Source organism: Pan paniscus, chromosome 7, assembly GCF_029289425.2.
Source record: "Pan paniscus chromosome 7, NHGRI_mPanPan1-v2.0_pri, whole genome shotgun sequence".
NCBI lineage: Eukaryota > Metazoa > Chordata > Mammalia > Primates > Hominidae > Pan > Pan paniscus.
The window spans coordinates 89,733,025-89,757,944 of record NC_073256.2 but is presented as its reverse complement, the minus strand read 5'-3'; the positions used below and the strand labels follow the sequence as shown (position 1 = coordinate 89,757,944).

Here is a 24,920-nt window from a genome sequence, read left to right as displayed (position 1 = left end):
CAGCAAAATCATGGTAACAGAACTTACAGGCTTATGAATTTTTTTTTAAACAGGATCTTGCTCTGTTGCCCAGGCTGGAGTGCAGTGGTGCAATCACGGCTCACTGCAGCCTCCACTGCCCAAGCTCCAGTGATCCTCCCGCCTCAGCCTCTCAAGTATCTGGGACCACAGGCATGCACCACCAGACCCAGCTAATTTTTGTATTTTTGGTAGAGACGGCATTTTACCATGTTGCCCAGGCTGTTCTCAAACTCCTGATGTCAAGCAGCCCACCTCCCTTGGCCTCACAAAGTGCTGGGATTGCAGGCATGAGCTACCGTGCCCAGCCCAGGCTTATTAAATTTAAGATGCTTTGAAATATCCATCCATTGATTCATAAATGTGTTTTTGAGAGAAACAGATATATATGTGTGTGTGTGTGTGTGTGTGTGTGTGTGTAAACTGGTGAGATTATGGGTAACTTTTACTTTATAATTGCTTGTCCATATTTTCTAAATATCATATCATAAAGATGTATAACTTTTATAACAACCAAAAGGAAAATTATTTTAAACATAGATATGTATGGTACTTGCAAATTTGACTCCCAAATTTCAAGGGTCTCTTGATACGTCAATGCTTCTTAAATCAGAAAGTCCTAAGTTCTGGGCCCACATACTCAGCTGCCAGATGGCCATGTTTATTTGAATATTCCAAAATTACCTTGAGCTTAACATGCCCAAGCCAAAACTCATTATGTTTCCCTTTAAAAAAAAAACAAAAAACCTGCCTGTTCTTTTGTACACATCATCTCAGATAATGGCACTTCCATACATCCAGTCACCGGCCCTCAAGTGTGGTGCTTTTTTTTTTCTTTTTTTTTTTTTTTTTAAGTCAGGGAGTGCAGCAGTGGATCACAGCTAGCCAAGACCTCCTGGGTGCAAGTGATCCTCCCACCTCAGTCCCAAGTAGCTGGACTAAAGGCTGGTACCACCACACCCAGCTAATTTTTTTTTTTTTCCAGAGATGGTGTTTCACCTCCTTGCCCAGGCCGGCCCCAAACTCCTAGCCTCAGCCTCCCAAAGTGCTAGGATTACAGGCACCCAGCCCAAGAGGGTCTTGATTTTACCTAATCCTTGCCTGCCACATTAAATCAGTGTATCCTGCCTATTCTGTCTCCCAAAAATCTCTCTTTCATCTCCTCCCTGCTACTCCCTGGCCGCCGTCTCGTTCAGCCTTCATGGTCTCTCACAGAGCCTCCTGGATGCTCTTCCTTCCACCCAAGTTTCCTGCCTCAGCCTACCCCCACCTCCTGCCATATGGATGCTAGTTATCTGTAAAAATGGAAATCTCAGTGGGTCATCCCTGCCCACTGACTATAGGATACCAGCCAATATTTTGCGCATGAGTTACATGCTCACACTGCCCCCTTTTCTAGGCTCATCTCCAGCAATTCCCCACAAGCACATTCTGCTCCAACTACAAAAAAACTACTCTCCAAATAAACCATACTCTTTCATGACTAGATGTGTTTGTATATGCTGTTTCCTCTCCAGGGAATGTTTTTCCCCCTCACCCTCTGATGTTCTCAGATTCAAGACGCTAATAAAATACTCTATTGAAGGCTTGTCTGACCAGCCTGGGCAACATAGTGAGACCCTGTCTCTACAAAAAATTTAAAAATGTCCAGGAGCAATGGCTCACACCTGTAATCCCAGCACTCTGGGAAGCTGAGGCAGGAGGATCACTTGAGCCCAGGAGTTCAACACCAGCCTGGGCAAGATGGTGAGACCTTATCTCTATTTTTTAATTAAAATAAAATTAAATTTAAAATTAGGGCCAGGTGCGGTGGCTCACACCTGTAATCTCAGCACTTTGGGAGGCACTTTGGGAGGCCGAGGCAGGCAGATGGCCTGAGGTCAGGAGTTTGAGACCAGCCTGGCTAACATGATGAAAACCTGTCTCCACTAAAAATACAAAAATTAGCCGGGCATGGTGGCACACGCCTGTAGTCCCAGCTACTCGGGAGGCTGAGGCAGAATCACTTGAACCCGGGAAGTGGAGGTTGCAGTGAGCTGAGATTGTGCCATTGCACTCCAGCCTGGGTGACAGAGTGAGATTCTGACTCCAAAAAAAAAAAAAAAAAATTAGCTGGACATGGTGATCTGTGCCTGTAGTCCTTGCTACTCAGGAGGCTGTGACTAGATGATGACTTCAGCCCAGGAGTTTGAGGCTGCAGTGAGCTATGGTTGCACCACTGCACTCCAATCTGGGTGACAGAGCCACAAGATAAGATCTTGTCTCAAAAAAAAAACTTATCCCAGTTTTTCTGCCACAGTTATTTAGTAATTATATAGTTAAAACCAATAACATATAGTTCTATTGCTAATAGAACTATATGTTATTTACATATAGTTCTATTGCTAATAGAACTATATGTTATTTACATATACCTTTTTACAATAAATTTACAAAAAATTTACAATAATTTTACAAAAAAATTATATGTAAATATAATTTTATTGTATGGCAATGGCTCATACCTGTAATCAATTTACAATAAAATTACACATAATTTTATTATAAATTTTGTTCTTATAACTGTCTTTCCCAGAATGGAGTGACTTATTTATTTATTTATTTATACTGATTTACCAGGTACATGTGCAATCTCATTACCTGCATAGGTTGTGTAGTGGTCAAGTCAGGGCTTTTAGGGTGCCCATCACCCAAGTAACATATACCCATTAACTAATTTTACATCATCCACCCCCTCACCCTTCCAACTCTTCACTATCATTCCACTCTGTAGTACATGTGTACACATTTTTTAGCACCCACTTGTGAGTGGGAACATGCAATATTTGACTTTCTGTGCCTGGTTTGTTTCAGTTAAGATAATGGCCTCCAGTTCCATCCATGTTGCTGAAAAATACATGATTTCATTTTTTTAATGGCTTAATAGTATTCCATTGTGTAAATATACCACATTTTATTTACCCATTTGTCTGTTGATGGACACTTAGGTAAATTCCATATCTTTGCTATTGTGACTAGTGCAATAAACATATGAGTGCAGGTATCTTTTTGATATATTGATTTCTTTTCCTTTGAGTAGATACCTAGTAGTGAAACTGCTAGATGGAATGGTGGTTCTATTTTTAGTTCTTTGATAAATCTCCATATTGCTTTCCATAGAGACTATACTAATTTACATTCCCACCAAAAGTGGATGAGTTCTCTTTTCTCCATATTCTTGCTAACATCTGTTACTTTTTGTCTTTTTAATAATAGCCATTCTGGCTGGGGTAAGATGATATCTCATTGCAACTTTAATTTGCATTTCTCTGATGATTAGTGATGTTGAGCATGTTTTAATATACCTATTGACCATTTCTATCTGTTCTTTTGAAAAGTATCTATAAGTGTCTATTCATGTCCTTTTCCCACTTTTTTTTTTTTTTTTTTGAGATGGAGTCTCACTCTGTCACCTGGGCTGGAGTGCAATGGCATGGTCTCGCCTCACTGCAACCTCCACCTCCTGGGTTCAAGCAATTCTCCTGCCTCAGCCTCTCAAGTAGCTGGGACTACAGGCACATGCCACCACACCTGGCTAATTTTTGTAGTTTTAGTAGAGATGGGGTTTCACTATGTTGGCCAGGCTGGTCTCGAACTCCTGACCTCATGATCCACCTGCCTTGGTATCCCAAAGTGCTGGGATTACAGGTGTGAGCCACTGCACCCAGCCACTCTTCCCACTTTTTAATGGGGTTATTTGTTTTTGTTGTTGCTGTTGAGTTGCTTGAGTTCTTTGTACATTCTGAATATTAGTCCCCTGTTGGATGAATAGTTTGTGAATTTTTTCTCATATACTACAGGTTGTCTGTTCACTCCATTGATTATTTCTTTTGCTATGCAGAAGCTTTTTGATGTAATTAAATCCCATTTGTCTACTTTTGTCTTTATTGCCTGTGCTTTTGAGATCTTTGTCATAAATTTTTTGCCTAGACCAATGTCCAGAAGAATCTTTCCTAGGTTTCTTCTAGTATGTTTGTAATTGCAGATCTTATGCTTAAGTTGTTCATCCATCTTGAGTTGATTTTTGTATGTGGTGAGAGCTAGGGGTCCAGTTTTATTCTTCTGCATATGGCAATCCAGTTTTCCCCAGAGTAACTTTCTGAGGAAGGAGATCCTACCATTCAACTTTAGATAACCAGAACGTAAATCACGATTTGCTCAAATTAGGTTCAATAGATGTTTATGGAAGAAAGTGGGAGGAGGGAGAGAAGAAGTAGACAAGCTGATTTGAGTCTGACACCTCTGAGGTCTCAAGAAAGAGAAACTTTGAAGATTCAGGTAAAATATCAATGTAATTCCACAGAGATTGTGTAAAAGAAATGCACAATTAAAAAAAAACAGTAATCTGCTAAGGGATTTTTTTTTTCCAAAGAGAAAGCATGACACAGTAGGACAGTCATGTCTTAGAGTTAGGATGCTGCTCTGTTACTAGTTCTCCAAATGACCATGGACACATTACTAAGCCACTGCAAACATCAGTTCCCTCATTATAAAGATGACAGGACTGGAAAATTCATAACAAAAGAAGGATTCTTATTCTGAACACTGTACTAGGCTTTTTTTTTAACACAAATTCTCAAATTTAATTCTTAAAACTATGTATGATGTGTTTTACTTTCCCATTTTATAGCTGAGGAAAATGAGGCCAAGAAAGGTTAAATATTAATAACATGCCAAAAGTCACATTGCTGGTAAATGGAAAAGCTGGAATATAGCTCTAAAGTGGTAATTCCTTTTTTTATTCATTTTTATTTTTTATTTTTTTATCCCTTGGTGCAAGATCTCTGTAAGGGTCCTAATTTCTGAATGTTATTATTCTGTAAATAATTCCAAGGAGGAACATAAAGGCAGAAGTCACTGAAGAAACCAAGGACTGTATAGAAAATCTGGTGGGTTACTATGAAAAATATTAATAATACAAATCATGTAAGTGTCATCCTAACAGTTCAAGTATATAGTTATAAAATGTTATTTAAGCTGCTAAAAGTAAAAACTTTGGATGGAAAAAGAATTATTAGCAGAAAAGGAACTTCCCATTTTCAATGTATTTAATTTTCATAACATTTTCATAAAGAATTATTTCCTATTCTAAAAGTAATATGAACTGAATACTTACCTCCCTTCAGAGCTCTGCAAAAAGAGTAATCATCATCAGATCCTCGGCAAATAACTTCTTTGCGCTTTGGAAGATTCATGGTGTTGACAGTTATATAGAGATTGAAATATAATTGCTTTAAATCTCTCCCTTTAAAAGAAAAAATCCCATTAGGCCCTCAAATAGTAGATTCTTTTATACATAGTAATTAACATTTATTGTATAGTTAAAAGGGGCCCTGTGCTTTTCTTACATTATTTCATTTAATCATCACAACTATCTACAAGATGTCAATTATTACTCTTCTTCTGCAGATGAGAAAACTGAAGTTCTGAGAGGGCAACTAGTAAATCATAATCAAATACAATGTTCCACAGTAAAACTATGCATGCTCTGCCTAAAAACAGAAGAGCCTTCATAACTTCATTGAGAAAACTATCAAATAAAGACATAAAATATCTAGTTCTATGGTTCTGCTAGAAAATTCAAAAGAAAAGAAAAGGAAAGGAAGGACAGTGAGACAGTCAACTTTCTAGGAGTTCTGATGAAAGATTTCTTGAGAATAAAATAGAATCTTTTGATGAAAAATTAAATGTATGCCTATTTTTTAATTTCCTCATGATCTCCCTATTTCCAGCTACCATGAAAAATTCCAGTAATCAATGCATTTTTCTCAACTCTTCCAACTTATTCAGTTGGCCCAAATGAAAAAGATGCACAATCCTTTTCTTTCTTTTCTTTTCTTTTCTTCTTCTTTTTTTTTTTTTGAGAAAGACTGGAGTGCAGTGGCGTAATCTTGGCTCACTGCAACCTCCGCTGCCCAGGTTCAAGCAATTCTTCTGCCTCAGCCTCCGGAGTAGCTGGGATTACAGGCGCCTACCACCGTGCCCAGCTAATTTTTGTATTTTTAGTAGAGATGGGGTTTCACCATCTTGGCCAGGCTGGTCTTGAACTCCTGACCTCGTGATCCACCCACCTCAGCCTCCCAAAGTGCTGGGATTACAGGCATGAGCCACCATGCCTGGCCAAAAAAGATGCACAATCCTTTTCATAATGAAAACAATTTTGCAACCACTACCTCACTGAAAATATTTTCCTAGTAAGATCACCATGACTCATTGTAACCATAATCAAAAGACAACTTTTCTAACTTTAATTTGAACTTGGCTATGCTTAACAGAACTGCCTGCTCCTTTCCCTAAACCTTCTTTGGTGTTGGTGCAACCACTCCCTTCCAGGTGTCCTCCAATCTCTCTGACTCCTCTTCCTCAGTCTATTTCATCGACTCCTGGATTTCTCCAGGATCTATCCTCAGTTCTCCTTAGTTTTCACTCTGCACACTCTCTCAGGCCAAGTACCACATAAGGTGACAATTCTCAAGTCAACTTTAGTCTCAACCTTTCTCCTGAGCATTGATCCCATGTATTTATGCAATATCTCTACTCAAATGTTGCCCAGTTACCTCACCCAACAGATCTAAAAGTGATTTCTCCTCTTCATCACAAAGTTGGCACTAGAATTCCCAGTCCCAGTAAAACTTTCTAACCTCCTTTTCATCCCCATTACCGCACTGCCTTCATGTAGGCCCTCATTGCTCTGAACCTGAAGCACCACCAACTTTCCTAATTTGTCTTCACTTCTCAGCTTTCAGGGTAGGGTGTGGAGAAGAATATCATGGCGTCTGTTTCAAACAGTGATCCCATGGCCTACTCCATGGACTTGGGCTTGAATTTCTCCAAAAGCAGTGCTGTGTGTAGAAGTTGAAAGACCATTTTCACAAGGAATTCCTGGAGACACAGAAGCACAAGACAGCACCACTGTGGTGTCCAGTGACAATGCAGGGCAAAGGACCTTCTTCCATTTCTTCGTGAAACACAGCATGATTCCAGTCTTCAATAACTCCAGGAAAGGAAGTCCTGCTTTGACAACTCAATAGTTTAAGTTGTGAGAAACTCCTTGTCCTTGGACACCACTGTGGTCACGTTAAGAACATGAACGATGGCAACAATGAGACACCACTTTTGTGGCTCAGCAGGCCGGGATGTCAATATGGGTGTTGGAGTGAGAGACAAGAAACATGAGCTGGGTGCAGTGGCTCACGCCTGTAATCCTAGCACTTTGAGAGGCCGAGGCAGGCAGATCACCTGAGGTCAGGAGTTCGAGACCATCCTGGCCAACATGGCGAAACCCTGTCTCTGCTAGAAATACAAAAATTAGCTGGGTGCAGTGGCAGGCGCCTGTAATCCCAGCTACCAGGGGTGCTGAGGCAGGAGAATCGTTGGAACCCAGGAGGCAAAGGCTGCAGTGAGCCGAGATCACGCCACTGCACTCCAGCCTGGGTGACAGAGTGAGACTCCATTTCAAAAAAAGAAAAGAAACATGGTGGCTGTCATGTGGTATAAAAGAGGACTATTTTTTAGCTTACCAAAGACAATTCCAGGAACTTCCAGAAATAACCTTGAAGGAAGCTTATGCTCCAGTTTGATTTGTCAATCAGTTAATAATATACAAATAATTTACTAGCAAGCCTATGACATCTCAAAAGATATCATTTCCATTCTCAACCTATTTTTGGTTCAAGTTTGTACTTGTATCTCTTCCTGAATTCAAGTAGAAATGAGGCCATAAAAATAAGGTTGATTTCCATGAATGTGGTCTCACACTTTATACCAACATTATAGTATATTCTATGGAAACATAATTGCGCTATAAAAATATGACTGAATAATTATTTTGTTAATGAATTAATATAATTTGTTATATAAATGTCATATTTAGTGAGAAATTATAAAACACTTGTAAAGGCCATTGAGGTATGTCCCTCAAATTTCCCTTCAAAAGCAGCTGCTGTGAGAAGAGTAGCTGGCAGACAGCCTGCAGCTGCCGTACCTTCACATCTATCTCAGCACTCAGCCAGAGGCCACCCTCTCGTAGGCTGCTCCTATAATGATCCAGCACTGCAAGGACCCTAGAGCCAGGCTACTCCCGCCTATCATGGGTCTCTTACGACAGGCATTCTGCTCTGGGGCTTCGTATTTGGCCCAGGCCAAGAGTGTCTCAGGGATGCATTCTGGTCTGAGGATTATCCTACTTAATTCTCCTTCCTCCCTACTCTCTTTTCAAAGGTATCAGACCTGCACCCCAATCTGAATTTTCTCCTAGCCTACTCTGGCTTCCTCTCCCCTTTACTGTTCACAAGCGTTTCCTCCAAGAAATCTCTAGCCTAATTCCTTCTTAGTGTCTGCTTTTCAGAGAACTCTAAATGATTTTGTACTGTCTTATTATCTTGGCCTGGAAAGATACAACCTGTTTCCTGCGAGTAAGGGCAAGGGATTCACTTGAAAGTGAGATTATTCATTATGTAAATCATCCTTTATGCCAATTGTGTAGGGGTAAAACCTGCCAACAGACCAGAAAACAGAACCTAGGAAAAAAGAAGAAACTGTAGAGCCTTAGCCAAGCAAAACTTTAGATTATTTATTTTATCTTTGGCCAGGAAAGTGGAGGAAATAGAGTTAATCATCCTTTGCTCTGTGCTGTCACTAAGCCCTGTTGCTGTCACTTCACTTATACCATACTATCTGCAGTTCTGTCTCTCCTATTGCACTGATGGATTCCTGAAGATCAAGAGAATGTCTTATTGGCTGGGCACGGTGGCTCGCGCCTGTAATCCCAGCACTTTGGGAGGCCTAGGCGGGTGGATCACTTGAGGTTAGGAGTTCAAGACCAGCCTGGTCAGCATGGTGAAACCCCTTCTCTACTAAAAATACAAAAATTAGCCAGGCATGGTGGTGGGCGCCTATAATCCCAGCTACCTGGGAGGCTGAGGCAGGAGAATGGATTGAACCCGGGAGGCAGAGGCTGCAGTGAGCCGACGAGATCATGCCACTGTACTCCAGCCTGGGCAACAGACAGAGACTCCATCTCAAAAGAAAAAGAGAGAGAGAGAGAGAATATCTTATCAATGAATTCACAGTGCCTAGCATGATACTTACAATTTACTAAGCATCTTTTTAGTGAATAAATGAATGCAGATACAGAGTGTCAAAAAAACAGGTTGAACAACTAGAATCATGAAAATTAAAACACAAGTTTGTTGTCTATCATTCCTGGGTTCTCAGTTTTGGGGATTTTGTTGTTGTTGTTTTTCATTTTTCTGGTAAGCCAGAGAACTAAAATCGGGGGAAAATGTTTAAGCTTATTTATGTAAAACTACTCTGTAAAGTATTAATCTAAAACAAGCTCCAAATCTAAACTAGGATGTAAATTATGTGATAATGATGATGATAAAGATTAAAACTAAAGTTTTCTGGGATTCCAGAGCTTACAGGCAATAAACAACGTTTGGTAACTGGTAGGAGAGGAAAAAGTTTTGTGTCTGCACAGAGACTGAGATACAGCCCCATGCTATCACCCCACCTGCGTTAGTTTTTTCTAAGCTGATAACAAGCAAAGTCATAGAGAGGAAAACCAAGACACAACACAAAGCAAAACAAAACACATGGCCTTCTGTCATCCCATTATTACTGTATTTTTCTCTAGAAAGACCATCTTTAAAAAATATTAAAGTCCTGGCTTGCTGACACACAGATCTTTGACTAATGGAAACCCAATATTACTTATAGCTAATGATTGACGAAGGATATACCTGTAAGATTGTTGGACAGCTGAAGTTATTCCCATTTCTACCCACATGTTCTTGTGTAATCCTCTCCCAGTAGTATGGGCTAGCCTAGTGACTTGCTTCTAACCAATAGAACACAGCAAAGATGATGGAGTGTTACTTCCATGATTATGCTATATAAGATTGTGACTTGCCTAGTTAGCTGACTGTCCCCCTTGCTGGCTTTGAAAAAGCAAGCCGCCATACTGAAAATGCCCATGTGGTAAGGAACTGACGGGTGGCCAACAGCCAGCAAGGGACTGAATACTAACAACTGAATACTGACAACAGCTACGTGAGCTTAGAAGTATATATTTCCTAGTTGAGCCTCAGAAGGGACTCCAGCCTGGCAAACACCTTGATTGTAGCCTTATGGGAGACCTTGAAGCAGACACAGGTAAGCTATGCCCAGAATACTGATCAACAAAGATGATGAGATAATAAATGTGTGCTGTGCTAAGCCACAAAGATCGTGGTAATTTGTTACGTAGCAATAGATAACGAATACAAGTATATTTGAAACACAATCATTTATCACTGATATTTCTTAACTCCTTTGATTGGTCTATAAAAGCAAAAATTTGAACTTACTTGGAATGTAGAAAATGTGCAATAATCCTTTGGATCCTTTCAATTCTATACAGGGGTTAACATTAATTGAAATTGGGTATTGCATTTTATCTAAAAGCAATAAAGATAATGTCAATAAATTACTACAAATCATCTCCATTAAGTATAGCATTCTGAATATCAGCCTTTTAAGATGAATCTTGCATTAAAATTATAAAATAAGAAAAATTGATGATGATTGAAAATATCTCCCCAGAAGAATGACATCAGCAATGTGGCAGAATCAGAAGCCCTGAACTCTTCTTGCCTCCACTAACACAACAATTTACAGAAATATTCCCTTTATGAAAAATCAAACTAATTGAAAGACTCCTGCACCCAAGGAGAACACAAAACCAGATTCAACAAAGCCAGTAGGGAGACTTGGGACACGCTCTAATCAGAGATTATTACCCTGGTGTGGTGTCATACAATCAGGAAGAGACCCCCCCCACCAGCTCCTAGCTCCACCCATGGGAGGAGAGAAGTTGTTTCACATGTCCAGAACACCAACTTTTTCACGAGGGCTCCCCAGAGGACTGGCTTCTGTCTTGCCAGTCTTGGAGCTCTGATGAGTCTGGCACAGTCTACCACCCAGGGGAGAATAAAGGCAGTGGCTTGGGCAGATAGGCATCATTAATCCTCCCCTCTGCTCAGCACAGAGTGAGAAGATGAAAAATCTTAGCTCTCAGCTTTCTCCTGGGGAGGGAAAGAGTTAATCCATGCATCCAGCATCCCAATTTCTCTGGGGATCCCCAAAAAACTTATATCTGCCTCATCAGTCCTAGAGTTCTGACAGGTCTGGCATAGTCTAGCTGCCTGGCAGGGGAATGGAGACAGCAGCTTGGGCTGGTAGATGCCACAGTTCCCTTCACCACCCCATCTCTGGCTCAGCACGGAATAGGTGGACAAAAAAACACAGCTGCCTGCATCTCCCTGAAGTGAGAAAGAGTTGGTAGAGGACCCCAGAATCTCTAACCAGGCTAATAGTGAAGTGGGAAATTAAAGAAAGAAAGAAAAAGAAAATTAAAAAGAGAAAGAAATAAGCTTTCCTGTATTAGGCTGACTCATCTCAAAGGCAGTAGCAGGCAAGGCCCAGACCCAGGAAAAGTCTTGATAAACACTATCTGAGAAGATAGGACACAAAGAAATGTGCTCTGGAGACTCTCCCAGCACTCCCTCAACATAGGGAGAGGAAAAACAAATTTTCCTTTCTTTTATGATATGAGTTTACAGATTCTTGTTCTCTGTAACTAGGAACTTCAAGTATTCTGTTTTACCTAAGAAGTACAGCGAAGGTCGTGAGAAGCCTGAGCAGGCCTGAACTACAGCCGTCTGGGCACCATGGTGAAGGTTATGAGATAAACCAGTGCAAGGCTCTTTTGAGCAAAACCTAGATAACAGACATCTGGGTTGCATAGCAATGTTCATGTATAGTCCTGAGTTATGAACCTGTCACAATTGGATTAATTGTTCTGCCTCTATATCCTTGCTTTTGTGCCACTGTAAGCCTGCTTCAAGCTAGCCCACCCCCTTTTAGAAGTGTGTATAAAAGTCAAGTGCTGTCCTTGTTCAGGGCCCAGTTTTTGGATGTTAAGTCTGCTGGGTCTGAGTGCATTCAATAAAGATCCTCTTGCTTTCCCCCGAGGTCTCTCTCGTCCTCCTGATTCCCACAACAATAGGTGTGGGTATGTTCCTGTGTGAGGCCAATCTGTGAAGATTGAAAAAGATGTCTGCTTTGTAATGTGTAGATGCCAAACAGAGAGACAAGGAAAATGAAAGATCAGGCAAAGATGTTTCAAACAAAGGAGCAAGACAAATCTTCCTCACTTACGCTAAGGAAATGAAGTTATATGATTTACCTGACAGACAATTTAAAATACCTCCATAAAGATGCTCACTGAGGTCAAGAGAACAATACATGAATGCAGTGAGAATTTCAACAGAAGAAAGAAAACATTTTAAAGGACCACACAGAAATCACGGAGCTGAAGGCTAGGCACGGTGACTCATGCCTGTAATCCCAGCACTCTGGGAGGCCGAGGCGGGCGGATCACCTGAGGTCAGGAGTTCTAGAACAGCCTGGCCAACATGGTGAAACCCCACCTCTATGAAAAAAAATACAAAAATTAGCTGGGCATGGTGGCATGTGCCTGTAATCCTAGCTACTTGGGAGGCTGAGGCTGGAGAATCACTTGAATCCAGGAGGCGGAGGTTGCAGTGAGCCAAGATTGTGCCACTACACTCCAGCCTGGGCAACAGAACAAGACTCTGTCTCAAAAAAAAAAAAGAAAGAAAGAAAGAAATCATGGAGCTGAGGAACACAACAACTGAACTAAAAAGTTCACTGGAGGGGTTCAGCAGCAGACTAGACCAAGTAGAGAAAGGATCAGTGAACTCAGAGAGAGGTCACTGGAAAAGAATTCAATCAGAGGAGCAAAAGGAAAAAATAATTTAAAAGAGTGAAGAAAACTTAAGGTAATGGTGAGACACCATCAACCAGAACCATATATGCATTATGAGAGTTCCAGAAGTGGAAGAAAAAAAGAACAGACTACAGAAAGTTTATTCAAAGAAATAATGGCTATAATCCCAGCTACTCAGGAGGCTGAGGCATGAGAATCAGTCGAGCCTGGGAAGCAGAGGTTGCAGTGAGCTGAGATCACGCCACTGCACTCCAGCCTGGATAAAAGAGCAAGACTCTGTCTCAAAAAGAAAGAAAAGGAAAGAAAGAAAGAAAGAAAGAAAGAAAGAAAGAAAGAAAGAAAGAAAGAAAGAAAGAAAGAGAGAGAGAGAGAAAGAAAGAAAGAAAGAAAGAAAGAAAGAAAGAAGGGAGGGAGGGAGGGAGGGAGGGAGGGAGGGAGGGAGGGAGGGAGGGAGGGAGGGAGGGAGGGAGGGAAGGAAGGAAGGAAGGAAGGTTGGTTGAAAACTTCCCAAATCTAGGGAAGAAAATGGAAATAATGGAAATACAAATCCAAGAAGCCCAATGAAATAGTTTTGTTTGTTGGTTTGTTTTTAAATACGGGGGTCTGCTCTGTCACCCAAGCTGGAGTGCAGTGATGCAATCATAGCTCATTGCAGCTTCTAACTCCTGGGCTCAAGTGATCCTCTTGCCAATAGCTGAGACTACAGGTGTATACTACCACACTCAGCTAATTTTTTTTTTTTTGTAGAGATGAGGTCTCACTATGTTGCCCAGGCTGGTCTTGAACTCCTGGACTCAAGTGATCTTCCTGCCTCAGCATCCCAAAGTGCTGGCATTACAGGCATAAGTCACCACATGTGGCCTGTTTTTTTTGTTTTTAATTAAAAAAAAATTTGTAGAGGCCAAGTGTGCTGGCTCATGCCTGTAATCCCAGCACTTTGGGGAGGCCAAGGTGGACCGATGGTTTGAGGTCAGGAGTTCAAGATCAGCCTGGCCAACATAGCAAAACCCCATCTCCGCAAAAAATACCAAAATTATCTGGGCATGTCAGCACAGCACGTGCCTGTCATCTCAGCTATTCGGGAGGCTGAGGCACAAGAATCACTCAGACCCAGGAGGTGGAGGTTGCAGTGAGCTGAGATCACACCTCTGCACTCCAGCCTGTATGACAGAGCGAGACTGTCTCAAAAAAAAAAAAAAAATTTTTTTTTTTTTTTAAGAGATAGAGGCTTTCTTTGTTGCCCAGACTGGTCTCCAACTCCTAAAGTGTAGAGTTGTTATATGTGATTCAATTTAAGTTGTCATTAGCTTAAAACAGACTGTCATAACTATTAGGTGTTGCTATGGTTTGAATGCATTCCCTGAAGTTCATGCACTGGAAATTTAATCCCCAGTGCAAGAGTGTTGAGGGGTGGAACCTCTAAGAGGTGATCAGTTCATGAGGGCTCTGCCCTTGTGAATGAATTAATGCTGTTGTTGCAGGAGTGAATTAGTTATTGTGGGTGTGGATTCCTGATGAAAGGATGAGTATAGCCTCCTTCCCCACCCCTGACAAGTGCCCTTTCGGCCTTCTGCCCTTCTGCCATGGGATGATGCAGCAAGAAGACCATTGCTAGATGCAATGCCTCAATGTTGGATTTCTCAACAACCAGAACCATAAGCCAAATAAATTTCTGTTTATTATAAATTACCCAGTCTTACGTATTCTGTTATAGCAGCAAAAAACAGATGAAGATAGAAAATTGGTGCCAGAGAGGTGAGGTGTTGCTGTAACAGGTACCTAAAAATATGGAAGCAGCTTTGAAACTGGATAATAGGCAGAGGCTGGAAGAGTTTGGAGGAACAGGCTAGAAAAAAGTCCATATTGCCATGAACAGAGCATTAAGAGCAATTCTGATGCGGGCTCAGAAGAAGGGAAGAAATGTAGGGAAAGTGTGGAAATTCCTAGCGATTACTTAAGTGGTCATAATCAGAATGTTGGTAGAAATGTGGAAGGTAAAGGCAATTCTGATGAGGCCTCAGACACAAATGAAAAACAAGGTATTGGAAACTGCAGTAAAGGCCATCCTTGCTACACAGTTGCAAAGAACTTGATGGACTTGTGTCTGTTCCCTAAAACTGTGTGAAAAATGGAACTTAAGAGCAAGGATCTACACTATCTGGTAGAAGAAATAGATAAGCAGGAAAGTGCTCAAGGTGCTGCATGGCTTCTTTTGGCCACTTATAGTAAAATTCGATAACGAAATTAGTATGGATAGAAGGGAGCCAAGTGTTCTTCTACATCAAGACAATGGGAGAATGACCTGAAAGGCATTTCATAGATCATTAAGATAGGCTGGACTTTGAGGACAAGGTCATATGTGAAAAACCCACAGTCAACATCATACTCAGTGGTGAAAAACTGAAAGGTTTTACTTTAAGATCAGGAACAAGGCAGTGATGTCCATTCTCACCACTCTTGGTCAACATAATACTAGAAGTCCTAGCCAAAGCAATTAGTCAAGAAAAAAAAAAGCATCCAAATTGGAAGGGAAGAAGTAAAATTATCTTTTTGCAGATGACATAGTCTTATATATAGAAATCCCTAAAGACTTCATTAAAAATTGTTACAGCTGGCTGGACATGGTGGCTCACGCCTGTAATCTCAGCACCTTGGGAGGCAGAGGTGGAAGGATCACATAAGGCCAGGAGTTCAGGACTAGCCTGGGCAACATAGCAAGACCCTGTCTCTATTAGAAACTTTAAAAAATTTTAAAGAAAATAAAAATGTAAAAAATTTGTTAGAACTAATAAATGAATTCTGCAAAATTGCAGGATATAAAATGAACCTACAAAAATCAGTAATGTTACTAAATACTGTCAACAAGCTTTCAGGCCTGGTGCAGTGGCTCACACCTGTAACCCCAGCACTTTGGGAGGCCAAGACGGCAGAATCGCTTGAGTCCAGGAATTCAAGACCCGCCTGGGCAACATGGCAAAACCCCGTCTGTACAAAAAATACAAAAATTAGCTGGATGTGATGGCACATGCCTATAGCTACTCAGGAGGCTGAGGTGGGAAGATCACTTGAGCCCAGAAGGTCAAGACAGCAGTGAGCCAAGATTGTGCCACTGCTCTCCATCCTGGGCAACAGATTGAGATCTTGTTTCAAAAAAATTAAAATTGCCAGGTGTGGTGGCTCACACCTGTAATCCCAACACTTTGGGAGGCTGAGGAGGGTGGATCACCTGAGGTCAGGAGTTTGAGATCAGCCTGGCCAACATGGTGAAACCCTATCTCTACTAAAAATAAAAAATTAGCCGGGTGTGGTGGCGAGTGCCTGTCGTCCCAGCTACTCAGGAGGCTGAAGCATGAGAATTGCTTTAGCCCAGGAGGTGGAGGCTACAGTGAGCTGAGATCATGCCACTGCATTCCAGCCTGGGCAACAGAGCAAGACTTGGCCTCAAAAAAAAAAAATTATAACAAGCTATCTGGAAAAGAAATTAGAAAAACAATCAAATTTACAATAGTACCAGGAGGAATACAATAAACTTCACTAAGGAAGTTAAAAACTTTTATAGTAAAAACAATAAAATAAATTGATCAAAGACATTAACAGGACAAAAAGAAACAGAAAGATATCCCTTGCTCATAGATTGGAAGACAATGTTGCTAAAATGTTCACACCATTCAAAGTGTCCTACAGATCCAGATTTGAAGCAATCTCTATCAAAATCCTAATGGCATTTTTTCTTTTTTTTTGAGAGTGAAGAGACAGGATTTCACTCTGTCACCCAGGATAAAGTGTAGTGACACAATCATAGCTCAGGGCAACCTCAAACTCCTGGGCTCAAGAGATCCTCCCACCTCAGTCTCCTGAGTCGCTAGTACTACAGGTGCATGCCACCACACCCAGTGAATTTTTTTTTTTTCATTTTTTTGTAGAGAGGGGGCCTCACTATGTTGCTTAGGCTGGTCTTGAACTCCTGGCCTCAAGTGATCCTCTCACTTCAGCCTCTCAAAGCACTAGGATTATAGGCATGAGACACCATGCCTGGCACCAGTGACATTTTTTACAGAACTAGAAAAAAAAACTATAAAATGTATACAGAATTTGTGATATTGTGATATAATAAGAAACATATATTTTGTCTCTGCCCCAGTTTCTGGCACAGAGATCCTAAAACCCTTGTAGTTTACAGAACAATGGGAGTGGTAAGAGAATTTTTGGTCCTAACATTTGGTTTTTGATCCCAATTTCTTGCCCAGAGCTTCTAGTCCCTTAGACTGTCCTGGGCAATAGCAGCATCTTTTTTTCTAATGGTAACTTTTGGTGGGTTCCTGGATAAGGGCCAGTTACGAGAAAGACCAAGCCATGATGAGAAGCTTGGAACTTTTAGCCCCACCTCCCATCCTGCAGGAAGGGGAGAAGGGCTACAGACAGAGTTAACATTCGATTATGCCTACATGATGAACACCCCATAAAAATTTCTGAACGACAGGTTTAGGAGAGCTTCTAGGTTGGTGAACACATGGAGATGCTAGGAGGATGGTGCACCCAGAGAGGACATGGACACTCTGGTCCCCTTATCCTGCACCTTACCTTATATATCTCTTTCATCTGGCTATTCGTCTGTATCTTTTGTATTAATAATATCCTTTATAATAAACCAGTAAACATAAATGAGTGTTTCCTTGTGTTCTGAGAGTTAGTCTAACAATGATCAAACCCAAGAAAGGGGAACCTCCAATTTATAGCCAGTGAGAACCACAGGTGTCAACCTAGGGCTTGCACATGGCATCTGATGTGGGAGGAAAACTTGTGGGAAGGACCCCCTAATGGTTGGGATCTGACTGTAATTCTAGGTAGTCTTAGTATTGCTTCAAGATCCTGAGGAGTCCTGGAGGTCTTGGTATAAAGTTGAGATTTCACTCTAATTGTAGTGAAAAGCTACTGGAGGATTTTCAGCAGGAGGGGTCACATTATCTAACTTATTTTCATTTTGCAAAGATCTCTCTGGCCTCTGTGTCAAGAATAGATTGTATGGTGGCAAGAACTGAAGCAGAGGGAGGGCAATTTAAGAGGTTTTCGTAGAGGCCAAGGAGAGACAAATGTGGCATGAGTGTTAGAGAGCAGTGAGAAGCACTTGGATATAGAATAGAATCTGGAGATCATGAAAACAGGAATGACTAATACAATAATGTAATAGGTGAGGGAAAGAGATACTTAAGGATACTTCTGGTTTGGGGCCTAAGGAATTAGGTGGATGATGAGATGGAGAAGACTTAGACAGAAACAGGTTTGAGGCCGGACACGGTGGCTCATGCCTGTAATTCCGACACGTTGGGAGGCCAAGGCAGGCTGATCGCCTAAAATCAGGAGTTCAAGATCAGCCTGGTCTCTACTAAAAAAATACAGACCAGGCATGGTGGCTTATGCCTGTAATCCCAGCACTTTGGGAGGCCCAGGCGGGTGGATTGTCTGAGGTCAGAAGTTCGAGACCAGCCTGACCAACATGGTGAAACCCCGTCTCTACTAAAAACACAAAAATTAGCCGGGTGTGGTGGCGCAGGCCTGTAATCCCTGCTACTCAGAAGGCTGAGGCAGGAGAATCATTTCAACCCAGGAGGCAGAGACTGCTGTGAGCCAAGATTGCACCACTGCACTCCAGCCTGGGCAACAGAGCAAGACCCCATCTCAAAAAAATAAATCCCATCCCCCAAAAAATACAAAAATTAGCCGGGACCAGGCGCAGTGGCTCACGCCTGTAATTCCAGCACTTTAGGAGGCCAAGGTGGGTGGATCATTTGAGGTCAGGAGTTCAAGACCAGCCTGACCAACATGGTGAAACCCCGTCTCTACTAGAAACAGAAAAAAATAGCCAGGCATGGTGATGCATGGCTGTAGTCCCAGCTACTTGGGAGGCCGAGGCACGAAAATCGCTTGAACCTGGGAGGTTGCAATGAGCTGAGATCGCGCTGCACTCCAGCCTCAGTGACACAGCAAGACTCTGTCTCAGAAAAAGAAAGAAAGAAAGAAAGAAAGAAAGAAAGAAAGAAAGAAAGAAAGGAAAAGAAACAGGTTTTAGGCCTAGTGTGGTGGCTCATGCATGTAATTCCAGCACTTTGGAAGGCCAAGGCAGGAGAACTGCTTGAGCCCAGGGGTTGGGACTGGACTGGGCAGCACAGCAAGACACTGTCTCTACAAAAAATTTAAAAATTAGCCAGGTTCAGTCTTGCTCTGTTGCCCAGACTGGAGTGCAGTGGCACAAACATGGCTCACTGCAGCCTTGACCTCTTGGGCTCAAGCTATTCTCCTGCCTCAGCCTCCTGAGTAGCTGGGCTATACTACTGGTGAGTGCCATCACATCTGGCTGGCCATCCTGATTTAAAATGCAACCCCCTAGCTTCTCCATTTTTGCATCTTTGCACCCTCTACCCCGCATCCCCCAGCCTTATTTTTCTTTCACAGCAATTACCACCATCTGACATGCTGAATATTTTACTGAATCCATAAGGGCAGGGACTTTTGTCTTTGTTGTTAATTCACTTATCTCCTCAGTTCCTAGAGTAAGTGCATGCTAAATGCTCAGAGAATATTGGTTTCATTAAATAATCTATTAATTCCTTGGATTTTCTAACCATCTGTAGCAAAAAAAAAATAAAGATTAGAACTGAGACCAATGACTCAGGATCATAGGAAAGCATGTGCCTAAGATCCTAGGAACCAACTCACACACCCACATTTTTTGCCTTTTCCAAAACTGGGAGAATAAATCAGTCAATTTTTGCCATTTTTGTATGTTATGGACCGAAAGAAATGTGTCCTCATTCCCCTCATCCCCATTCACATGTTGAGGCTCCAGTACCTCAGAATGTGACTGCATTTGGAGACAGTGCCTTTAAAGAGGTAATTAAGTTAAAATGAGGCTGTTAGGATGGGCCCTAATCCAATCTTGTTGGTGTCCTTATAAGAAGAGGAAATTTGGACACACAAAGAAACACCAGGGATGTGCACACACAGAGGAAAGGCCATGTGAGGACACAGTGAGAAAGCAGCCAGCTGTGAGTGTCTTAGTCCACTTTGTGCTGCTATAACAGATTATTGGTGTCTGGGTACTTAATAAAGAACAGAAATTTATTTCTCACAGTTCCGGAGGCTGGTAAGTTCCATGTGAAGGTGCTGGTATCTGACAAGGGCGTTCTTGCTGTCTCATCCCATGGTGGAAGAGCAGAAGGGCAAGAGGGGGCAAAAGCAGGAGACATAAGGGGGCTAAACTTGTCTTTTTATGAGAAACTCACTCCCTCAATAATGACATTAATTTATTCACGAGAGAAGAGCCTTCATGGCTTAATCATCTCTTAAAAGTCCCACCTCTTAATATCATCACAATGGCAATTAAATTTCAACATGAGTTTGCAAGGACACAAAATTCAAAACATAGCAGTAAGCCAAGGAGAGAGGCCTCAGGAGAACTCAATTATGCAGACACCTTGATCTTGGACTTCTAGCCTCCAGAACTGTGAAAAAATAGGTTTTTGTTGTTTAAGCCATCCAGTCTGTGGTATTTTGTTATGGCACCTGAACTAATTAAGACACTGTAGCCCGGAATCAGTGGCTCAGGCCTGTAATCCCAGCACTTTGGGAAGCTGAGGCAGGAAGATTGCTTGAGACCAGGAGTTCAAAACCAGCATGGATAACATGGCAAAACCCCATCACTACAAAAAACTTAAAAATTAGCCAGACATGGTGGTGCACGCCTGTAGTCCCAGCTACTTGGGAGGCTGAAGCGGGAAAATCACTTGAACCTCAGAGTTTGAGGCTGCAGTGAGCCATGATTCCACCGTTGCACTCCAGCCTGGCTGACAGAGCAAGACTCTGTGTTTAAAAAAACATACACTTAGATGCCCAGCAGCTTGACCAAATGGAAATCTATCTCTTCTTTTTCATGGAAATCGTCACAGTGAATCAGAGGTTGTTGTCACCAACACCCTCACAATAGTACCTAGAGCAATCAGTGCTTCCCACAGGTGATGCATTTTTGGCTGGGCAGGATGGATTCTCTCAGGCCGGGAAGGCAGTCATATGGCAGTGGGGATGGCAACAAGCAGCATCTTGCTGTAGATGTGTATTCCAGTGGCTTGCCCACAGTCCCTTTGTCAGTGGGGCAGCAGGAAAGGACCACAGGGTTTCTCAGAGAGAAGGAAGGAAGATCCTCCTTCATAAAGTCAAATCAAATTAGCCAGGCATGGTGGTGCATATCTGTAATCTCAGCTATTTAGGAGGCTGAGGCACAAGAATCGCTTGAACCCAGGAGGCAGAGGTTGCAGTGAGCTGAGATCGTACTACTGCACTCCAGCCTAGATGACAGAAAGAGACTGTCTCAAAGTAAAAAAAAAAAAACTAGAAAGTCAAATCAAAAGATACACCAACGGTGATGGTTTCACAGCAATGTGCATATACTTAATACAACTGAGCTAAACACTCAAAAATGATTAAAATGTGAAACTGTAGGCCAGGTGCAGTGGCTCATATCTGTAATCCCAGCACTTTGGGAGGCCAAGGTGGGAGAATCACTTGAGCCCAGGAGTTCCAGACCAGCCTGGGCAATATAGCAAGACTCCATCTCTACAAAAAAATTAATAATTAGGCCAGCTGCGGTGGCTCATGCCTGTAATCCCAACACTTTGGGAGGCCAAGGTGGGCGGATCACCTGAGGTCAGGAGTTGGAGGCCAGCCTGGTCAACATGGCAAAACCCTGTCTCTACTAAAAATACAAAAATTAGCTGGGTGTGGTGGTGGGCACCTATAATCCCAGCTACTCGGGAGGCTGAGGCAGGAGAATCACTTGAACCCGGGAGGCGGTCATTGCAGTGAGCCAAGATCATGCCATTGCACTCCAGCCTGGGCAACAAGAGTGAAACTCAAAAAAAAATATTTAATTAATAATTAGACAAGTGTGGTGGCATGTGCCTGTAGTCCCAGCTACTTGGAAGGCTGAGCTGGGAGGATGGCTTGAGTCAGGGAGGTGGAGGTTGCAGTGAGTGGAGATCATGCCACTCACTCCAGCCTGCACAACAGAGCAAAACCCTGTCTCAAAAATAAATGATAAAATAAGATAAAATGTGAAATGTTTTAAAAAGACAAATTGAGTTATTGTTAAGAAAAGATTGAAAGCTAAATAATAATACAAAATGTTACATCCATAAAAACCATATAAAGAGTGGCATAAGCCAGGCGAGGTGGCACACGCCTGTAATCCCAGCACTTTGGGAGGCCGGGGTGGGCAGATCACAAGATCAGGACATTGAGACCATCCTGGTCAACATGATGAAACCCTGTCTCTACTAAAATACAAAAAAAAAAAAATTAGCCGGGTGTGGTGGCGCACACCTGTAGTCCCAGCTACTCAGGAGGCTGAGGCATGGGAATCATTTGAACTTGGGAGGCAGAGGTTGCAGTGAGCCGAAATCGCGCCACTGCACTCCAGCCTGGCAACAGAGCAAAACTCTGTCACACACACACACACACACACACACACACACACACACACACAAAGAGTGGCGTAATTAGCACATGGTACAAAAGAGCCAAAGGAGGAGAGGGAAGTGGGGGCCAAGTAGAGTAGGAGCCTTGCTGGAAGAGGGGAATGCAAAAGGATCTTGCAGCATGGAGAGATTTTAGACATACGTTTGGAGGGAATTCAGTGCAACCCACCAGGAGAAGGGCCATGGTGTGTGACTGGCCACACTCCTAAGTCTCCTCACATGTGGCAATTATCCCAATTTCCCGAAAGTCACTTTATATTAGCATTTGGCAGAGCATGTTTCTCAAGAGAGTTAACATACACTCCAGACTAAAACACAAACAAACAAACAACAAATGAAATTGAAAATGTGGTTAAACAGGTGCCTTTATTGCAGAACTTCTCAGAACCCAAAGTACATCTGTAAATCTCTCCCAGATGATTAGGTCATAGATCCTATTTTCCCAAAAGAATCTCAAAGAACTGGTATTTTGGGAAGCACCACTTTAAACCTCCCAGATATTGCTAGTGGGTGGAAAAGGGCAGCCAACCCATGGTAAGCAGCACGGTGGAAAGTACCGAACCAAAACAGCTGTCAGGCCTGACACTGTGCCTTCAGATCCGAGGACACTTGCTAATGAGCAGCTGGGGCAGAGGACAGTGATACAGCCAGTGAATAGTATTAGGGTATGGCTGACTCCAAAAAAAAATTAAGAGTATTGTCTCTATGTGACCCTATGCTAAAAAACTTCACCTCACAACACCCTTATCAAGTAGACTATAAAATCACTTTCACTTCAGTGCTAAAAAGGCTGGAGTACTTTGCTTAAGGTCACACAGCTAGTGACAGAACCAGGCTTTCATCCAGTTAGGGGGATGATTCCAAGAGCACTCAAGAGTCACAGCTTAGAGCAGAAATCAACTCCAGGAAGCAGCTGGGACTGCTCTACCATCTCAAGAAGAAGAACTAGTAAGTGTCAAGGCTGAGGTGAAAGCTCAGAAGCAGATGGTTTTATTAAAAATGGGCAGAACCCAAAACTGGGCTCAGGGTAGAGAAAGATGACGCAGGGAACAGAAGCACTTGGAGGTCAAGCACAACACAGTTTAGAGACTCACAAGCTCTGTGAGTGGTTGAGAACATTCTCATGGGGCAGCTGCCAGCTATTGCTTTTCCTGCTGGCAGTGTCCGCCACAGCAGCTGGAACACACTGATGTTTCCTGTGTTCCAGCCACAACAGTGTACGGTTCTCGTGAAAACTTACCCTCAAAATAGTTGATGCTACAATTATTTGTTTTGCGGTTTTACTTACCACAGTAGGTGTATGAAATACTTGCATCGGATGAGTTGCAGACCCAATACTGCTTCTGAGCTTCAGTAAATATGGAAGAAAACAGGGTGGAAAAAAACAGAAATGGTAACATGATTCAATATCTCCAAAGCTTTACAAATGCAAAGAGGATCAGTAACTAATCATCAGACTCTTCCTTTTCAGTAAGCAGAAAAGATTTAGCTTAGTCATCAGTCACATGATTTCTGAGTTCCTATCCAACTGTTTCCTCTTTTTTTGTGTGTGTGTGCTTAACATTTGAGCACTTCCGGTAAAGGAAGAGAGAAAAATGATTTAGAATGTACTCTTCAAACACTTACTGTAAATGAGAGTGATCAAAGCCTTAAAAATAAAACAAGACACTTTGGCCAGGCACGGTGGCTCATGCCTGTAACCTCAGTATTTTGGGAGGCTGAGGCAGGTGGATCACTTGAGGTCAGGAGTTCAAGACCAGCCTGGCTGACATGATGAAACACATCTCTACTAAAAATACAAAAATTAGCCAGGTGTGGTAGTGCATGCCTGTAATCCCAGCTATTCAGGAGGCTGAGGCAGGAGAAACACTTTATCTGGGAGGCAGAGGTTGCAGTGAGCCAAGATGGCACCACTGCTCTCCAGCCTGGGCAACAGAGCAAAACTCCATTTCAAAAAACTTTTTTAAATGAAAAATAAAATAAAATAAACAAGACAACTCCCAGTCAACTGTAACAAAACCAGTCCCTAGGTCCCCCTGAAAGTCTCAACAGACAGGCACTCCTTTTCCCTCTGCATTGTTCTTCTCTCCTACAGCTCTGTATAACAGCAGTCCCCAACATTTTTGGCCTCAGGGATCAGTTTCATGGAAGACAATTTTTCCACGGACTGAGGGGATGGGGAGGGATGGTTTCAGGGTGAAACTGTTCCACCTCAGAACATCAGGCATTAGATTCTTATAGGGAGCACGCAACCTAGATCCCTCGCTTGTATACTTCATAACAAGGTTCCTGCTCCCATGGGAATCTAATGCTGCTGCTGGTCTGACAGGAGCTGGAGCTCAGGTGATAATGCTCGCTCACCTGCTGTTAACCTCCAGCTGTGCAGCCCACTTCCTAACAAGCCACAACCAGATTCCTAACAGGCCATGGACTGGTACTGGTCCACGGCCCCCAGAGGATGGGGCCTCCTGCTTTATAAAACAAATTCTCAGCTGGGCACGGTGGCTCATGCCTGTCATCCCAGCATTTTGGGATACCAAGGT

The 24,920-nt window shown here is 42.4% G+C and overlaps 1 protein-coding gene across 4 annotated transcripts in view; it reads right to left on the bottom strand.

The window, feature by feature from the left end:
- The window catches only part of LY96 (lymphocyte antigen 96), a 46,134-nt gene extending 22,259 nt beyond the window's left edge, over positions 1-23,875 (bottom strand). Inside the window, exons 1-3 of one of the 4 annotated variants that reach the window (XM_034965517.3) lie at positions 23,666-23,875; positions 10,407-10,496; positions 5,174-5,302 (exon numbers count right to left, since the gene is read on the bottom strand). In XM_034965517.3, the coding sequence (XP_034821408.1) occupies positions 5,174-5,302; positions 10,407-10,496; positions 23,666-23,777 (331 nt within the window). In that variant the 5' untranslated portion in view covers positions 23,778-23,875. 4 annotated transcript variants of the gene reach the window in all.
- Positions 23,876-24,920: the final 1,045 nt, after the last annotated feature.